General features: G+C 41.7%; 1 protein-coding gene across 1 annotated transcript; it reads left to right on the top strand.

The window, feature by feature from the left end:
* The first annotated feature begins 522 nt into the window (after positions 1-522).
* Positions 523-14,205, top strand: LOC120315817 (cytochrome P450 3A9-like). Its single transcript, XM_039360781.1, is given in 15 exon segments — positions 523-702; positions 3,420-3,513; positions 4,559-4,592; positions 4,595-4,610; positions 4,741-4,840; positions 5,865-5,978; positions 6,089-6,177; positions 7,016-7,164; positions 7,654-7,781; positions 8,640-8,727; positions 9,137-9,297; positions 10,801-11,027; positions 11,975-12,137; positions 13,513-13,599; positions 13,735-14,205. Coding segments are annotated over 14 exon segments (1,515 nt in total). The 5' UTR covers positions 523-631; the 3' UTR covers positions 13,594-13,599; positions 13,735-14,205.
* The last annotated feature ends 5,827 nt before the right edge of the window (positions 14,206-20,032 follow it).

Below are 20,032 nucleotides of genomic sequence, written 5' to 3' on the forward strand. Positions count from 1 at the left end.
TCTCCATGGCTGTCTACTCTGAGAGTCCAGAATTTGGAAAAATTATTTTATATTCAGTAACTTCAATATTGGCAAGTTTTTGTGCAATAGTAGATAAAACCTCTCAGCTCCTGGTGCTGGCTTCTTAATATCAATATTTTATATATTTTATAGATATTGTTGACATTATTGCTGTTCAACTGTTATTTCATGTAATTCTGCTTTGTTGGCTGGTTGGGATCTTTTTGGCAATCATAAACTCCTATTAAGGCTTGGAAGGAATTTGGTAACGTTGTTGGTTTTACAGATTAATGTGATTTTAAACCCAGTTTGCCTTATTCTTTTTTTTCTTCATTAAAAACGATTTTTCAAAGGTTAACTTGATCAATTATTTTCAAGACCTTTTCACCTCCAGAGTGTAAAATTGGCTTATGTGAACCGTGATTGGACAATTGAGTTTCTCCTTTTTTGGCTATACTCCACCTCCTGTTCATTAACTTTCATGCCTAATTCACATACTCTTGATCTGAAAGCAGGTAGGAACCACAATTCTCAACGATTTGAATCTGTAGTACTTTCTGACAACATTTTCCCTCAAACCATCAATCTTTCCAAAAGCAGAAGGAGTAACTCAAGGTCCTCAAAATCCAGGATGGATCACCTTCCATATTTCTCACTAGAGACTTGGACACTTCTCATTTTATTCCTTGGCCTTCTGATGTTGTAAGTAAAACATGATGTTCCATCTTCCTCTGCCTGCATGAATTTCAGCCTTGTTCGCTCCTCACGTCCCGCAAATCAATCAATAAAGTCTTGTGGGTGATAGTCTGTTGAGTTATAGGAACAAAGACAAGCTGCTGGCTTGCCTTAACTGATCTGGTCAACATATCTGAGTCTCAAGCAGAAATCTTTCCTGGCTTTAATTGAACATGTCCAAGATTGAAATAGGATTGCATAGCTTTATTGTTAAGCTAGAGTCAAATTCCACAGACTTATTTTGTCTATGCCACTTATTTTTTTACTATGGAGAGAGAGGAAGGCAATCTTTGCATATTCCAGTTGACCTGATCTACCATTGGTGAAACCATAGACTTCTACAGAAGCCTATTTATTGCTTCAGCATCATTCCTGGCTACCCAAATATTCCACAAGGTGTTTAAAAATTTGAATTGTGATTTTATTTACAAGGGTGGGCTTGGAATCTGAGCAGAGTCTGACCTGTTAGGTTCTTGAGTGTAGCCTGATGTCTACTAGATGGTCTTATCAAAAAGCCTTTGATCTTTGGTGACCACAACCTAATCCTTTAGATCCTCCATCACACATCTGTCTACCCTACACGCATGATCTACCTAAAAATTAAGTAGAAAAGATAAAGAACCAGGAAGAAGTTCAGATTGAAAGAAAAGAACTTCCCCGAATGGATACCTACAGAATCTTTTGCCAGAAAAGCCAGCTCAGCTCTGATTTCTCAGCAGTAAATATGTCTTAAGTTGCATTTTTATTTCTCTCTTCTCCCCACTTTGCTTTTTGCCTTGAGCTGGTAGAAGATCTAAAAGAAAACTTGTCTTTCTTTTTTAAAAAAAATTGATTTTTTGCTCAAGCTTTTAGGGCTTCTTGCTAGTCTGGGCCTCCATTGCTTTATGAAATGATTGCTTTTACCTTGAGGTTATCTCTCTATGAAGATTTCTGCAAAAGCAGCAGCAGCCCCCGCTTATCAATGGCCAGTGCTTATTAAACAGTTTTACAAAGTCATTATGGGAGAAAGAAATGGAGGAAGATGCTGTGGACACACACACACACACATACACAAATATATATATATATGGAGGAAGATGCTGTGAGCATGGACACACACACACACACAAATATATATATATATGGAGGAAGATGCTGTGAGCATGGACACACACACACACACAAATATATATATATATATGGAGGAAGATGCTGCGAGATGAAATGATTAATTCCTGAGTTAACATGAACATGTTTGACTGCCTCTGGCAAAGATTTTGGGAGATTTTGCGTTCCAATCTTGTGTTCTGTTTATTAAGGGAGGGGGGAAATGTTGCCATTTTTTAACAGCTAAGCTAATTTCTTTCAAACAGAATGTAACTTTTTTTTAAAAAAAAAAATCTGCAGCAAACCAAAGTGGAGCTTTTTCTTCTGCTTTTAGCGGTGCATTGATCTGTTTGCAGATTGCAGAATTAAAATAGATAGTGTCTCCTTCCTGGCCGTGCGTTGTGATGCAATCCACCACCGAGGGTTAAATGGGCAATATCCCACATTTAAATCTAATACCCATGAAGGTTCCTGATGCAACGGCACATAGTCCTTGATTTAGAACCATTTGTTTAGCCACTATCTGAATTACAACAGGTTTGCTTAACAGCCACATGACTCTCTTAAAAACTGCAGGGAAGCAGGTGGTTGCTAAGCGACTTACACCTGATTTTATGACCCGTTTTGCCACTGTTGTTAAGTCAAACAGTGGCCAAACAGGTTGTAAAATCAGGTGTAAGTCACTTAGCAACCACCTGCTTCCAAACTGTGGTCGTAAAATGAGGACTACCTGCCCCCATTTCAGCAGCACACTGATTGCTTTGCATTTTTAGACTGGCATTTTTAGACCGTCAGGATGCCGAGATACAGGTCATTCTCGACTTATAACGGTTTGTTTAGTGACCGGTCAAAGTTACAACGGCGCTGCAAAAAGTGACTGAGGACCACTTTTCACACTTATGACCGTTGCAGCCTCCCCAGGGTCACGTGATCAAAATCCAGAGGCTTGGCAACTGGCGTGTATTTGTGACGGTTGCAGTGTCCTGGGATCAACTGATCCCCGTTTGCGATCTTCCACCAAGCAAAGTCAATGGGGAAGCCAACTTCACTTAACAACTGAGTCATTAACTGAACAACTGCAGGGATTCACTTAGCCACCGTGACGAGAAAGGTCATAAAGTGGGGCAAAACCCCCTAAAGAAATTGTCTCACTGAACGACATCAGTTTTGGGCTCAACTGTGGTCGTAAGTTGAGGACTGCCCATATGTTCTCTCCCATATCTCTGATTCATCTATATTAGGGATGTCAAACTCGCAACGTCACGTGACATGTCGCGCCTTTTTTTCCATTGCCGGCAATGGGGTGGCCGCAGTTTCGCCATGACGCATCCTGCCTGTGGGCCGGCAGTTTGACACCCCTGATCTATACGGTCACACTGAAGAGAAATAGGAAGTTCTCTTTTGGTTTCTCTGCACTGTTCTTTCAGAGTGCACATGGGTCCCTGGAGTCCCCAAAGAGCCCAGATGCATGCATTCCATCCAACTAAATGGGGCCGTTCAAGTCTGGTGGGATAGACATTTTTCCTTCCACCTATCACTTCGCTATCCCTATCCAGACTCTCCTGAACCCTGAAAAAAAAGACATTCTCCTTTTACAGATACGGCGTCTGGCCTTATGGAGTCTTCAGGAAGTTGGGCATTCCGGGCCCGATGCCTCTCCCGTTCATCGGTACGGCCTTCGGGTTTCGTTATGTAAGTTTACGGGCTGTTTTTCTGGGCGTGATTTCAAGAGCAGATTTCTGAGAGGCTTCAGATCTTTATGGTTTGTCACGGAAGAGAGGACTTGCAAACTGGGGTTTAGGGCTTTGGGTTTTTAAGATATTGCGTGGACCTTTTCAAGAAAACTTGTTCATGCAGCAGGAGGCATAGAGAAGATAGAATCATAGGATTAGGATGGACCTTGAAGGTCTTCTAGTCCAGCCCCCTGCTCAAGCAGGAGACCTTATACCATTTCAGACCAATGGTTGTCCATTATTGTTCTTAAAAACCTCCAGTGATGGAGCGCCCACAACTTCTGGAGGCCAGCCATCCCACTGGTGAATTGTTTCTCACTGAAATTTCTCCTTATTTCTAGATTCGATCCCTTCTTAACAAGCTTCCACCCATTGCTTCTTGTCCTGTCCTCAGGTGCTTTGGAGAATAAGCACTAGACATTTGAAAATGAATCCTGACATAATGTGCTGGGATTGGTTTGTTGAGGACAAATCAAAAAGAGGCAGGGAATCTTACGATTTCTCTGTCGCCCAGTTTTAATCTAGTTTAGTCTAATCAAGGGCTGAGAAATTTACCTTGTAAAGCAAAAAGCAATAAATAACACAGCTGCTTGTATATTTGAGCCTGGCAAGAAACTGGCTTTAAATTTTTGGGAGTGTGGTGTGAAAAACCTATTACCTAAGCAAACAAGTTGGAAAATTGCTTTAGTTTAATATTGTCATTATTTCAGCTTTGCGAACCCTGTTCTATTTGCAAAGCTCACTAATTATCTAACCACTCTGAATACAGAGATAATCCTCGACTTATGACCACAATTGAATCCAAAATTTCTGTTGCTAAGTGAGACATTTGTTAAACAAGTTGGGGATTAGTTGTAAGCGATTCCTGATCATTGGTGATTAGAGATATTTGCAAATCTGTGTTGGGAATTTTATGGCAAGGAATGATTGCAAGACGGTTTGATCTCAGATCTGCCAAGTGTGGTTTTTGCCTTTGACACTCACTCTTAATGTTTCTGTTACAGGGAAGATCCAATTTTGATATGGTCTGTTATAAAAAATAGGTAAAATGTGGGGGTGAGTATTTATTTCCTTTTTATTCGACTGGCAAAGTTTTCTGGGCTTGTTCCCCTCATTCATGGATATATAGCCCTATCTGTGCCAGACTTCAACGGAGAGACTTTAATCAATTGATCATTTATTCTAGGACTTACGATGGACGACGGCCCATTCTGGCTATAACTGACCCTGAGATAATTAAAATTGTACTGATAAAAGAGAGTTATTCCACCTTCCTGAATCGTGGGGTGAGTTTCAACTTTGCAGACATTCTGACAACGTTGAGAAAAACGCTTTGATTATAGACAGTCAGAGTGCGATAATTACAATCCAAGAGAAGATACCTTGCAAGCTGTGTCAGGGACCTACATTGTGTGGGTCCTGGGACATGGGCCTTCTCTCAGTGGCAACTTCCCTATGGAACATTTTCTCCCCACTCTTCCAAGTCAGGTTAGCCCCATCCCTGCTCTCATTCCAGAAGTCCCTTAAGACCTGTGACCAGGTTGTAATGGGCAGTGCGAATGGTCTTGGGGGAAGAAGGAAAGAGATGCTACTTAGGAAACAATTAGATAAGAGAGGGAGGAGTCTCAGGTTGCTTAATAGTTAGAGGAATAAACTTAGGAAGGACTTAAGTTTAAATGCACCAGCCTTTTAAAAACGATTTGGGAAGCTTGTTTGGAAGTCAGTGTAGATCAGGGGTTCTCAACCTTGGCAACTTTAAGACTTGTGGACTTCAACTCCCAGAATTCCTCAGCCAGCAAAGTCCACAAGTCTTAAAGTTGAGAACCCCTGGTGTAGATAGATTGCCTTGAAAATATAAAAATTGTGTTTGCACAGTTACGGGTGTTTCTAGGCTGGCAAAATACTTTGAAACACAAAGAAGTAAATGTTGACCCAACTTGCTAACCCTTAAATAAACACAACCAAGCTGTAAATAATAACTATACTTAGCATCGTGTCTGAATGCTTGGTTTTCACCTGACGTGATTAACAATGGCCTGCAAACCAACATCTGTGTGAACCTAGATTATAGTCAAGTAGGACCAGCAGGAATATTTCATCAGGGAGCTAGACTTTTGTAAAGTTGTAGAGTTTTGTTGAGTTTTATAGCACGGCGATAAGACTTTTGCCTTTTTGTAAGCGCAGGGCTGGTTGCTGACGAGTCTAGATGGACATCGCAATGGTGTGTTCAAAGCCTCTCCTGTTTTTTTTTGCTCTTCCTAATGTGAGATGGACATCCATTCCTCTCTCTTTCTCAAATGTGTCCCTTAGAATTTTGCTCCCCGTGGCCAGTTGAAGACATCCATTGTGACAGCAGAAGATGAGCAGTGGAAGAGGATTCGGACAGTTCTTTCGCCCACTTTCACCAGTGGAAAGCTAAAAGAGGTGAGGAATAAGAGGGAAGGACATATTAGGGCTGATTTTGCTATAGACAAAAAGTTAGGCTCTGTTTCTCCTTTATTTGCATTTTGTGTGTCTCCATCCTTCTCCCTAAGATGTTTCCCATCATTCAGAACTATGTGAAAAATTTATTAGTGCTTTTGCAGAAGAAAGCAGATCGAGAAGAACTGGTGGACGTTAAAAAGTGAGTAACAGCCTGACTATGTGGGCCGGGGGCTCTGGAGAAATGGTGGTCCTCTGTTTGGAAACTCACTTCTTGAGATGACAAAAATGGCTGCCTGGACAGCTCATGGAAAAGAGGAAAGTTGAGGATGTTAGCAATTGAAACTTGTGGAAGAACCTCTCTGGAGAAAATAGCAGATGGCAATGGAGATCCCATAGAACCGTTCTACTTAGTTCTATAGTATTCCAAATGATGAAGTGTGCTTTAGATAAATTGGATGGTACAGAGATAAATGAACAAAAGAGGAGAATATTTGTAACTCAGGGTCGAAATGAGGGGTCCTTAGTGCTCTCTGAGGATGGTTGTTTTATCGCTAGCACTGATGATGTTATCTAGTTTGGGTAATAAAACATCTACAAGAAAATATCCAAGTTCAAAGAGCGCCAAGGACCCCTCACAAATGGACAAAAAAACAGGTCAGTTGAAGATAAGCCATGATCGAGCCACAGATTATCTTAATCTGGCAGTAGATCGAGATCCCATTTTAGAAGACAATCAGGTAGATAATTGCATCTGTTGGAGTAGATCCCATAGTGCCTCAAAAAACTGATCAAGCTCAAAATCTAGGTCTCAAAAGTAAAGACTCTTCATGTTCCAGATCAAACTGTTGAAAATCTAGATCAAATTGAAATCTAGCAGAGGTTTACAAGCAGATCCAGGTCTGTATCTTGATCACCTAAAGAAAGTGTTCCGGGCATAAAAGTTTGACATATACAAATGGAAGCATACAGATGGACATTTGAGGGCCTTCTTCCTTCTTTTTCCTTATTTTGACCACTCGTGTCTTATATTTCTCCAGAATCTTTGGTGCCTACAGTATGGATGTGGTCACAAGCACCTCTTTTGGTGTCGACACGGATGCCATGAACAACCCCAAAGACCCCTTTGTCCAACAGGCACAAAAACTGATGACGGCTGACTTCCTTTCTCCACTGTTTATTTTATTATGTAGGTTGGTTCTACCTTCAGCTTTGAAATCCATTGTTTGTAACCTCTGACACAGTTTAGCACTTGTCATGGTCTGTGGGGATGGCCTTGAGGGAGAGGAGGAAGAGGTGAAGACTAGACAATGGTCAGATAAGAGGCAGCTGAGCCCACAGAAGGAATGGGAAGTGGCAACCATTTCAGAAGGGACCCTTCCTAGTTTCTTAGACTGTAAAGGGGACAGGGGTATCTCCAGACTTACAAGATTCCATTAGTGTAACCTTACAATAAAATTAGAAGTGGAACTTTTGGGTGTGCTTTTTGTCGGCACCATCTTGCGTGGCTGACGGCACTGAATCTCACGACCACTTCCCCCTTTTAAATAATTAATTACACATCTCAAATAAATGTCTCCTGTCTTGATAACCATCTCCTTCTGTTTCCAAGCAACTCACAACCTATTTGCTGATGGCATCTGCCGTGTTCTTCTAATGCTTTCCCTTCTCTTTCCAGATGTTGCCCCATGGCTAACCCCTCTTCTTGAAAAGATGAATGTAAATATTTTTTCCAACGAGTCCGTGGAATTCTTCGCAAGGTCCATAACAAAACTGAAAGAGAAGAGGGCCAAAGAGGGTCCAATGGTGCGGAAAAAGCCTGCATGACTAAGTTAATTCACGGAAAAACACACACCAAGAATCGGGAATTCATACCTGTAATCTTTTCCCAGCAAAGTAGCTTCATAGTAGCTCTTTCAAACCAAGAGACGTGGTGTCTGTTTTCCAATATGTGAGGAACTGTCACAAACAGGTCAACCTATTTTCCAAAGCATCAGAGAGAGCAGAACAAGAAATAACTGATGGAAATTAATTAAGGAGAGAACCAGCCTAGAACTGAGGAGAAATTTCCTGATAGTGAGAACAATCAATCAGTGGAATGGCTTTCCTTCAGAAGTTGTGGGTGCTCCATTGCTGGAGGCTTTTAAGAAGAGACTGGATAGCCATTTGTCTGAAATAGTATAGGGTCTCCTGCTTGAGCAGGGGTTGGACTAGAAGACCTCCAAGGTCCCTTTTTATTCTGTTAAATCATCAAAATCTAACTTCTTTTTTTTTTTTTTGACATACTGGGCCTCTTGTATAAAGCAATGCCATAAACATATTGTGTTAAGATCAATACAACCAGCTTTTGTGATGGCAATCTCTGGGATTTTGGTTGACTCAGACATGGTTCTATCCTGGGCAGGACCAATCATCTCTTGTTAGATTCAAAATAAAACATAGCATTCCATTTTAGGTATAAGCTTATCCAATCCTTTCCCGTATTAAATCCCTTTAAAATTAAAACGTAGCATTGCAACCAATGATCTGGAAATAATTAGGGGATTTCTTCTAAATAAAATGGCATAGCTGTAATCAGGTTATTGAAGTTGTAGCTATTGTGTAAATACTACTCTGGCCAAGTTGCCAAGAAGCAAGCATTCTGAAATGTTCTTATTATTGCAGGGAAGAGTGGATTTCTTGCAACTGATGATAGAATCTCAAAACTCACTGACAAGCCATGAGATGAATGGTGTCAATCACACCTATAAAGGTAATAATTTGAAACCATCGTCAACGGTCATGTCTTCAAACCGGAACCAGCTTTCATTGCTAAGTCTGCTTGTGGGAATTAATAAAACAATGTGGGCAAGAGAGACAAACTTCTCATTGAAGAAAAGAAGCACTGAGACAGTTTAGGAATATTTTTTAAAAAGTTAGTGGGTTTGAGGGAAACCTTCATAAGAATTCAGATCTTCTTGGATGCAGCCTACAATTTCTTGATCCCACCTATAAACTTCAGTTAAACCTTGTAGGAAACCAGGCTAAAGAACGCCTTGCCAATGGATCCATAAAGAAAGATGACCCCGTTCGTGTGCATTTTCTCCAATGGTTCCTTGAGTTAGGGTTTCTTTGCATCACAAGGTGGCCTTCAACTTTTCTCTCTTCTCTTCTTCATGTAGGTTTGACTGACAGTGAGATTCTGGCTCAAGCAATTATCTTCATCTTTGCTGGCTATGAGACCATTAGCAGTGCCCTCGGTTATTTGACATATGAACTGGCCATCCATCCTGACATACAGCAAAAACTTCAGGAAGAGATTGATATAGTTCTGCCTAACAAGGTAGGTGGGACTCAACTTTGATGCAATTAGGCTTTCAACTATGTCCATTAAGCTCCGCCCTGATTCCCATCATCTGGAATATTAAGTATCCAGGATGCTGGATATTTAATATTCCAGATGAGTGGCATTCTGGAATACTGCATCCCGTTTTGCTCATCACGTTACAAAAAAGATGTTGAGGTTTTGGTTAAAGTGCAGAGAAGACCAACTCAGATGATTAAAGGCCTGGAGACAAAAACATATGAAGAACGGTTGCAGGAATTGCATATGTGTAGTTGAATGAAAAGAAGGACTAGAAGTGACATGATAGCAGCATTCCAGTATTTTGAGGGGCTGACACAAAGAAGAGGGGAGTCAACTAATTTTCCAAAGCACCAGAAGGCAAGACAAGAAGCCATGGATGGAAACTGAACAAAGAGAGAAGCAACCTAGAAATAAGGAGAAATTTCCTAACAGTGAGACCAATTAACCAGTGGAACAGCTTGCCTTCAGAAGTTGTGGGTGCTCCATCACTGAAGGTTTTCAAGAAAAGACTGGATACCTACCTGTGTGAAATGGTATAGGGTCTCCTGCTTGAGCTGGGGGTTGGTCTAGAAGACCTTCAGGGTCCTTTCCAATTCTATTCTGATTGATTGAAGTAGCTCTTTGAACATAATTGGTTTTCCTTTAGATCAGCTGCTAAACAATGATGGAACAAATGCTAAACTATCCGAATTTAGGGTTGGTGCTTTCTTGTGGAAAAATGGCGTAAATCCCACATCAAAGCCTTGAGTTGATGGCCTCCTTGAGAACATTCTAATCATTAAGGAAAACCTATTAACAACGATGATGACAACCACAATAAAACACTTCTTACACTTTGCACCTTTAGAACATGCAATCCATAGTGAGTATGTTGCTATGGTAACACTATGTCACCTCCTACAGCGATAGGGATGTGACAACACAATGCAAAGCAAGCTGTTGTTGATATGCCGTTCTCTCAAAAGAGCAAGCCAGCTAACCTGGCTTGGGTCCCAGGCCTGCGGTTGGTGAATTATTGTTTGTCTAGGCTAAGGTGTCTGTGTTGTTTGATTTGTGTTGTTTACCAGATGGTTTCTGTCTGAGATGCTCACTTGATGTTTTCATTTGTTTCTATGGATTGTCCAGTCTTGTATGCCATTCAGAGTCCCTTTGAGTTCAGTGACTAGTATATTCTAAACAAACAAACAAATAAACAAAAAAAACCCACCACGGTATTGGACCTTGTTGTTATCTGAACAGAAGAGCTTCAAGGACTGTAGGACAAAATGGGAGATTCGAAACACATCCTAGGAAAGACTGTGGGAAATTGAGAGAATCCAGAAAGCCACAGGACTTAACTTTCTTGACTCCATGAGTTTGTGATCTTCTGCTCTAGATACAGATATTAACTTTTAAGCTTAATTAGGGACAAAATAAGCAAGTTTTTTCTATGTCTCTCTCCCTCCCTCCCTCCCTCTCCCTCCCTCCCCCCTCTCTTAGGCTCCAATCACCTATGATACCCTTATGCAAATGGAGTATCTGGATATGGTCCTCAGCGAAACTCTACGAAAGCATCCAAGCACCAGGCGACTTCAAAGAGTGTGCAAGAAAACCATCAAATTAAATGGAATCACCATCCCCAAAGGGATGTTCATTATGATTCCTCCCACCATCTTGCACTATGATCCAGAATACTGGCCTGAACCTGATCAATTTAGACCTGAAAGGTACCCTTTGATATTTCTATGGGTTTTTTTTAATTCTTCCAGTTCTCATAACCAATGACTTGATGGTAAGAAAAAATCAGAATGAGTTGAAACTTCCTGACAAAATGCTTGTTAGGTGATCTTGTCTGCTCATAAGGCAGACAAATTGGGTGCCTGTAACGGGCTGTGAGAATGACTTTGGGAGATGGAAGGAAGTATCCGCAGCCTAAACAATGGTCTGATAAAAGACATCTAAGTCCAGAGCAGGAATAGGGCTGGAGGAAGCATCTCAGAAGGGACTCTTCCTATTTCTCTGGAACATAAACATAGAGGAGAAGAGAAGAGTTTTCAGACTTGCAATATTCTGTTACTCTCACCTTAGAGTAAAGGCTTTGTTGTATTCCTGGTTTCACTTACCTGGTCTGGGCTTCCCTGAAGGGCTAATGGTGCCATTCTAAGACTCTTCCAACCTGCCCCCTTGAAGAATCTGCTGCCCCGAGGATCCACTTGAAAGGTTCCACCAACAAAAGGCCTCAGAAGAGATGCAACTTGCTAAAATGAGAATGGAATGAATTGGTGGTTGTCAGGTGTGAAGAATCAGGACCACATGTTAAACTCCAGTTTAGCTGATTTATTCCATCACTGGAGATTTTTAAAAAGAGGCTGGACAGTCACTTGTCTGAGATGGCATAGGTTCTCCTGCTTGAGCAGGGGGCTGGACTAGAAGACCTCCAAGGTCCCTTCCAGCTGTATTCTATTCAATTCAATTGTTTATGCCTACATGCAAGACTCTGACTGTGAGCTAGATAAGAGTTAAGGGAATTCAAGAGAGATTGGACTTAGACCGTTTGTGAGAATGTAATGATTCCAGGCTGATTGCTCTTTTGACTCCACCCCCAGGCTCTGCCTGTCCTTTTTCTAGACCGGCTGACTACTGCAATTGACTGAATGTTGGCCTGTCCCAACAGATTCAGCAAAGAGGTCAAGGAGAAGATCAACCCCTATACTTACTTGCCTTTTGGAGCCGGTCCTAGGAATTGTATCGGGATGAGATTCGCTCTCATTACCATGAAGGCCGCCGTAGCCAGGTTGATGCAGCATTTCACCTTCCAGCCCTGCAAAGAAACTCAGGTGAGGCTCAGGAATTGAGCTGTGCTCATTTATGGAGGGAAAACAACACATTGGCATCAAATCCCCCCTTTCTTTCTCAGTAGCAGAGACAGGAGATCTAATGAAAGTGTCACGCACAGAGCTATTCTGGAGGGTAAATGCTCGACAGGTAACGCTTCACCTGCAGCCAACATAACATCAAATATCTGGAAGATGTAGCTTGCATTTTTGCAGCTTAACCCTTTGACTCTTGCTTCCCAGTTGGAAGAAAATAAGAGGCATGAACTCCAAAGCCGTGTTCTTGGCCCAACTCTTTCTTTTTCTAGCATGGATCCAACTCCACAAGGGAGAAATGCAATTACTAATTTAGAAATAAATTGATATCTTCCCATATAAAATACAACTCACTTGTTCCCGGTCTCTTTCGAAGCATGCTCAGATGTTGCTCCTACACTGGTCCCTAGCATGGATGATTTTACCTGGTCTGAGTAATGAAATGCTCCTTCAAAGCATGAGAATAGGAACGACCAATAAGTCCTTGGTGCTCTCTGAGCTTGGTTGTTTTCTTGCAGAAGTTTCATTACTCAAACTAGGCAACATCTTCAGTGCTAGTATTAGCAACATCAGTGGTAGGAACATTTGAGCATGCCTTGAACATGATCAGGTCTCTGGTTTTTGACAGTAATAATCTTGATTTGATTTGATTTCACCAGGAACGAGTGATTTGGACTTTGCTGTATAAGTGCAGAACCAATAGTCTTCATTAAGATAGTCCATCTTGTTTCTGGCTTCTGCATAATGAATTGTGAAGATCTGCACTCATGCAAGTTCTGGATCACTTCTTCTGAATCATGTCTGGAGGATGCATCTCATCCTTCTTCCTCAAGAATGACCAGCTGTGAATTGGCAGCTACTTATCTTCAACTAAAGCTACAGAAGAGAAGATAAATTCTCTCTCTGGGTGCTATTTTTTCTTCTTCTAAAAATGAACTTATTGTCCAGTTATGGGATGACAAGAATCAAAAACCCCATGCAATCATAGGAAAACACTGATATATACTAGGAAATATATTTATAGGGCGAAATGAGATTTCAAAATCTATCTTCCAATATGCTACAGTCACTTGGAATGGACAACCCACAGACTGAAATTTCTTAAAACAATGACTCACCTTCAAATTAAGTAATTCTAGAAAACATTCAACACCCTTCCCTAAGGCGGATTCTTCCAAATTTGTGGATTCTGAGTCCCATCATTCCCAGCCAGTCAAACCTAATGATAGAATTATATTAGGTAGAATTAATAGATGAAAGAAATTCAGACCTTGCCCTGAATTTCCCTATATTTTATTTCTTTGTATTTAAATATATCTTGTCCACCTCTTTCCTGTTGCAGATCCCACTGGTGTTAGCCACAAAAGGGATCTTCAGAAGACCTACAAAACCCATCACCTTGAAGATCGTTCACAGGACCTAAACCAAGGTATAGTAGAGATTCCCACCCTCCAAATGGAATTTCTATGCATTTTTAAGGACTATTTTCTTAACTGGAAAATGTATTTTACCTGGCTATTATGAACTCTCTCTCCATCTCTCTTTTTTTTGTATATAATTGTAGGAGATTTAACTGTATGAAGATCCCTGCTCATAAAGATGGATGAAATCTGCCAGGTTCGCTGTTTCTCGAGTTGCTTTGTTTTGTAACTCGCGTTTTATCTCTGCCATTCCACTAAATCGTTTTCTATATATTCACCCCCTCAAGTGAAATTAATGAAATTCTTCCTTGGTTGGACCAGCTGATAGGAGAAGACCAGAACAGTTCAAAATCAGGGTCCAGTCAGGCCAGGAGAGCCAATTGGCCTTTGAAATCATAAAGATTTCATGATGATAACAGAGACTTTTATTCTTATTTCTTGTGTAATGTTTGCTTGGAATCCTGTACAAGTACTTCATAACTAGTTATGTGGAGAAATAACAAGAATTTAATAAGAGTAAATTACATTTTCCTGTGGCATACAAATGTAAAATCTGAAGAGGGCAACTGCTCTCCAAGAAAGAGTTCTTCATAATAAAGAAACTCTAAAGATAACAACAGGCTCTGTAGCTGTTTTTCAGACACACCCACTTAGGTAATAGTTGGGGAAGTGTAAATGCAAACAAGAACCCTGAAACCACATTGAAAAGTTTTGTGTTTGTTCTTTTTTAAAAAAAATCTCTTGTGTTTCTAGGAAGATGACAGAATAATGGACTAAAAGCAATGTTTGCCAACATCCGGAAAGCCGATTACTGTCATATTTTGATGCAATATGCAGTTACTCTAGTATGACACAATAATTCTGAATTTTGGAATTGGGAACATCCGGTTTATAACGTCCAACATTTTAAGCCTAGCCTTTCTTATTTTCATTTAGTTAGTGTGGAAGGAAGGAAGGAAGGAAGGGAAGGGAAGGGAAGGGAAGGGAAGGGAAAGGAAAATGATGGAAAGGAAAGGAATGGGAAAGGAAAGGAACGGGAAGGGAAGGGAAGAGAAGGAAAGGGAAGGATAGGGGAAGGGAAGGAATATCCAAATTATCCAAATTATTTTCAGCAAGACGATGGAGGAAGTGCACAGTTTTTTAAAACAGCCTCAGAAGAAAAAGGAAACGGAGCAAGAGAGAAATATTTGCATTTAGCAATCAAAACAGCCTTTTCTAGTAAGATATTTAAAATGAATTATTGTTAATCTAGGTGTAATTCGTTACTGATGCGCCCCCCCCCCTCCACAGTACACAAAGCCCTTTAGAAATGAAGTCATTAGTGTAACTGCATATGCTCTTTATTCTCTTCAAGATAGTGAGGGGGGGACCCTGAATAATTCTGTGCCAAGAGACAATTACAGCCTGCCATTCCCGCCGCAGAAGGCCATATGCATCAAGGGGTAACAAGATAACATTAATAAGCATTTTGCCGAGAAAATGAGATCAATAAAGCCTTGGCGGCACCACATCTGACTTGAAAATGATAGCCCTGATGAGTTGGCGAAACGCAGGAATATTAAGCATTTGTGACTATAAAGAATTAATAAAATATTGGGGGGGGGGGAGAATTTGGACAGCCATTTGTCCTGAAGGGAATAGGGTCTCCTGCCTCCAAGGTCCTTTTCAACTCTCTTAGTCAGTTATAAGTTCTCAATCGTCCCTCAGAATTAACCCCAGTAGCCTGGACACCTCAACAGGAAAAAAAAACAGCTCCTCGGAGAACGCCTGTTTGGTTTCAACCATTTTGTCTTTCATCCTCCACCTTAGCCAAGAGCAGGCAGATTCTCTCTCTGTCGTAGTTTTTGTTATGTCCTGAGCCTGTGCAAGCAGGCTCGGGGCATTGCAAACGGTCCCGGGCAGGTGCAAGTTGCCCGGGACCAGACAGGCTGTCGCCAGTACTTGTGCGCATGCGCAAGTGCTGGCGCGCCAAAAGTTGCAGATTGACCCGGGGATGGCCTATATAAGAGGCCAGGAGTTTTGGGCGTTGCTGGTGTCTTCTAACTGTAAGCTGAACTAAGAATAAAGAGTTCCTGAGAACTACAACTGCTTCTCATGTCTTGCCATTTCGCGAAGGACGCAACAGTTTTAGCTTTTTGTTTAGGTGTGATGCAAGGGAACTCTTCACCTTATGACTGTGGTGGCGAACCTATGGCACGCGTGCCACAGGTGGCATGCAGAGCCCTCTCTATGGGCCCGTGTACCATCGCCCCAGTCCTAGGCCTTCAGCTGGGTTTTATAAAACCTTTTTCGCTTTAGGCCTCCGCCGCCGTGTGCAAAAAAAAAAAAAGGTTCAATCAATTAATTTCAACTTCTATTCTATTCTATTCTATTCTATTCTATTCTATTCTATTCTATTCTATTCTATTCTACTCTACGTTCCACTATTCTATTCTATTCTATTCTATTCTATTCTATTCTATTCTATTCTATTCTATTCTATTCTATTCTACTCTACGTTCCACTATTCTATTCTATTCTATTCTATTCTATTCTATTCTATTCTATTCTATTCTATTCTATTCTATTCTATTCTATTCCATTCCATTCCATTCCATTCCATTCCATTCCATTCCATTCCACTCCACCCCACCCACCCCACCCCATCCCCATTTTAAAACAAGTGCAAAACAGGAACAGAGTGCACTAAGAACCAGCGAGGGTCAGAATGCCTCTCGTCCCCATGTCTTTGTGCCACACGGAAGCAATTTGAGATTTTTAGAACGACTCCCTCAGTGTGCAAATTGCTCCCCTTCCTGCCCAACTGCTAAGCACACACACACACACAGGCAGACAAACACACGTCACCCATTTCTCCCACTCCCTCCCATCAAATCCACAATGTCCCAACTCATTTGAAGAGGAGAACCTGGTTAGTCTGCAAAATTTCAAGGAGGAGCAGGAGAAGGAGGCGGGCAGCCCCCTTTCAGGCTAACAAATATTATTAAGAGGCATTAGCTTCCCTAAGCCGCGACTACCGCTCACAAAAGCAGGTGATTTTTAATAAAAATTTGTAGCTCAGGGAAAACGCTACTGGATCTTTTCAGAGGAGGCAGGCTGAGGAGGGATAGGAGCACCATGAATAATGCAGGAGAAATATTGTGGAGGCGGTTACGCCTGCTTAAGCTCATTTCATTTGAGCATGACATTAAAAGTGAGGCTAAGTCCTCAGCTGGAAACTCTCTTATGATACTTGAGGAACATGACAGGAGATTATTTGGGGGATCAGGTGGGGTGAGAGAGAAAGAATTGGAGTCCTATTCAACCGCAGAGGCATGAGAGGACCTGTGTTCTCCAAACGAGGTGGCAATTCCAGCCTATAGAAGATTGGTTTAAGTTAAGGATTGCTTGCTTGTGTGTTATCAAGTCAGTGTTGACCCTTAGCGACCATGTAGATCGATTTTCTCCAGGATAACCTGTCCCTAATCTGATTTTTCAGGTGCATCCATCTAAAGGTGCATCCATCTCTCCTGTCCCCGAGTCCATCCACTTTGCTGTTAGTTGTCCTCTTCTCTTTCTTCTGCTCTTCCCGGCATGATGGAGCTGGTGGTTTGCCTCTTGACTCTGTTCCATTTGACAGCTTTAATTGTTTTGTTTAAATTGCCTGCACCCACAGTCACACACAGAGGATGGGTGGCTGCAATAAATGAAGTAAATAAATTTGACGCCACGGGCTTTAATTATTTTAATGGTTCTTTCAAGCCCGAGGTGGAATTTTTGATAATGTAAGGTGCCCGAGGCCAGAAAAATAATTGTTGGGCAGCCATCACTGTTTCAATAAAGCCAATAATTAAATAAACAGGCAGAAGGTGAGGACAGGAAATTCAGTCACAGTTCTATTTCTGCCTTTGTTTGGGTTCCAGCTGGTAACTGATCATAAATGTTTGCCTATTGCCGTTTGACATGTTTAAAGTTTGGCCCTTTAAAATAAAACAACTTCCTGTTGACAAAGGGAGGGGAAAGGTGCCTTAGGAAGAAGGAATGCAGAATTCTGGGGTTGGCACGCAAAGGTTTTTGTGCTTCACCTGTTGTTCAGTTCCCTTGAACAAGAGTTCACTTCCGTGTTTACACTGTGTCCAAGTGCAAGACGATCGGGCAGAGGCAGATAAACAGAGTCTTTTTATTGCGTGTTTTGGGTGTGTTGTGTTGAGGTGCTAGGCCTGGCTTGGCTTAATCAGAGTCAGAATCATAGACTCACATCCTGGCCTTTGATCATTACAGGTAATCCTTGACTTAAAAACACAATCAGGACCAGAAAATTCATTGTTAAGTGATTGTTAAGTGAGTCACCATAGGACTGCACCTGATTGAACTATCTTTTTTGTCATGGTCATTAAAGAAACCACTGCAGTCGTTAAATGGGACATCACAGGTCCACGACTGGTGACTTTCTGGCTTCCCTATTGACTTTGCTTGTTGCAAACTGGCTGAGAAAGTTGCAAAACGTGATCGCGTAAGCCTCATCTTGTGAATGCAACTGGGAAACTGGAAAATTCATCTTTCAACGGTGCCACCTGGACCTGATTTTTACTACTTTTTTTCCCCCCCAGGGTCATTAAGAAAATTGCTGTAGTCGTTAAATGAGATATCACGGGAGCACAGCTGGTGACCTTCTGGCTTCCCCAATGACTTTGCTCATCGGAAACCGGCTGGGAAGTTTGCAAAACTTGATCACGTGACTGCCGGATGTTGCAATCGTCATAAACCTGACCCGGCTGCCAAGTGCCCAAGTCACAATCATGTGAGTGCAAGGATGCTAGGATGGTTGTAAGCAGTGGTGGGATTCAAATATGTGAATCACCAGTTTGCTATGTGGATGCCGCTTCCAGAAGTCCATTCTGGGTCTTCCATGGCTGAAGGCAAGATGAAAACATGGACTTCTCCACTCCTAGTCCTCAATGAATACACCATCTTGGGTCCATTGAGGTCACCACACCATGCAGCTTTCCCGTGCTGGTCCCTGACATTGGCCTCAGCCCTGTGGGTCAATCTTTTGTGACTTTGACCGAACAGCTCCAGCATTCTTGGCCCCTGAATCTCTTCCACAGAAGATATTTATCTTCATCAGAAACGGCTCCATTAAAAACACAGCCAACTTGCAAGCTCAGGTTATTATTACTGACCTTATCTCGCTCTGGCGTGCTTTTCTGTCAGATAAATCAGCTTTACGCCATCTTTTTTTTTCTATTTTATTACTACCATGTAATCTTTTCCCTGCATGCCAGAGCTATGACAGGTGCCAGATAAAATAGCTTTTGGTAATAAAGTTGTCTTTTAAATAAGAAAATACGTATCCCCTCCTACTTTCCAGTCTGGTCTGGAGTGGTTTAAGGAGGCAGGATTTTTTTCCCAGACAGGGAAAGAGGACTGAAGAGATGTTTCGTTGATTCTCAGTGCTAGAGTTTACTGAAAAACTAATTTTCTCCAGCGTTCTCCACTTATTCGATTAGCAAGTGAATTTGATCTTTAAATCCGGGTTAGAGCGGAATCAGCAACTACTGCTGGGAGGTTTCGTAATAACCTTCTACAATCTTCTACAAGGTCATCTCATTATGTTACCTAGTTTGGTCATGACATGTCTGAAGAACACAGCCCAGCACAGACAGCACCAAGGATCCCACATTTCTCCTCCTCCTCCTCCTCCCTGAAAAACTCACTCCCTTCCAGCACTGATGAGGTTACCTAGTTGGGTAATGAAATGTCTGAAAAAAACAGCCAAGCTCAGAGAGCACCAAGGATTCCACAGTTGTCTTCCTCCCCCTCCCCTCCCCTCCTTCTCCTCCTCCTCCTCCTTCCTCCACAAATCCCACTCCCTTCTAGTACTGATGATGTTACCTAGTTTGGGTCATGAAATCTCTGCAAGGAAACAAGCACGTTCAGAGAGCACCAAGGACCAAACCATATCTTAGAGCACTTCAGCGCCTATGCTAAGTTCTTCCTCTTAAAAGAGGCAAAAATGTTTCCCTCCCCCTAACCTTATTACATCATCTAATTGACACACAGAAGCCGTTGCATAATGGCATGAGGTCATCTTTTATGGTGAGCATTATTCCAGGTCTTGAGAAATGCCTTGGTGGAGAACACCCACTTGACATGTAGAAGGTCCAAAGTTTAATATCCGACGTTTTCTGGTGAGATTAAAGCTGCTGTAAACCTCAGGGATATTTCCTGGTACAGTATGCAATGATTGTATCATTCAAAAATTGTTTTTAGGCCGGATGCTAGCGTGTTTTTATTGTGAAATCTTTTCGTGACAACAGGTGTCCCCTGCTTTTCCTCTCTCCTGGCAGAGCAGCTCTCCATAAAACCTCTGTTTATTTAATCCCCTTTCTACCCCAGCAGTTGAGGAACCCTGAGGCTGTCCACAGGGAGATGCTTGAGGAACTTCCTTTGGCAGAAGAA

This window comes from Crotalus tigris, unplaced genomic scaffold (genome assembly GCF_016545835.1).
Source record: "Crotalus tigris isolate CLP2741 ecotype Arizona unplaced genomic scaffold, ASM1654583v1 scf7180000019173.45859301935:6455823, whole genome shotgun sequence".
NCBI lineage: Eukaryota > Metazoa > Chordata > Lepidosauria > Squamata > Viperidae > Crotalus > Crotalus tigris.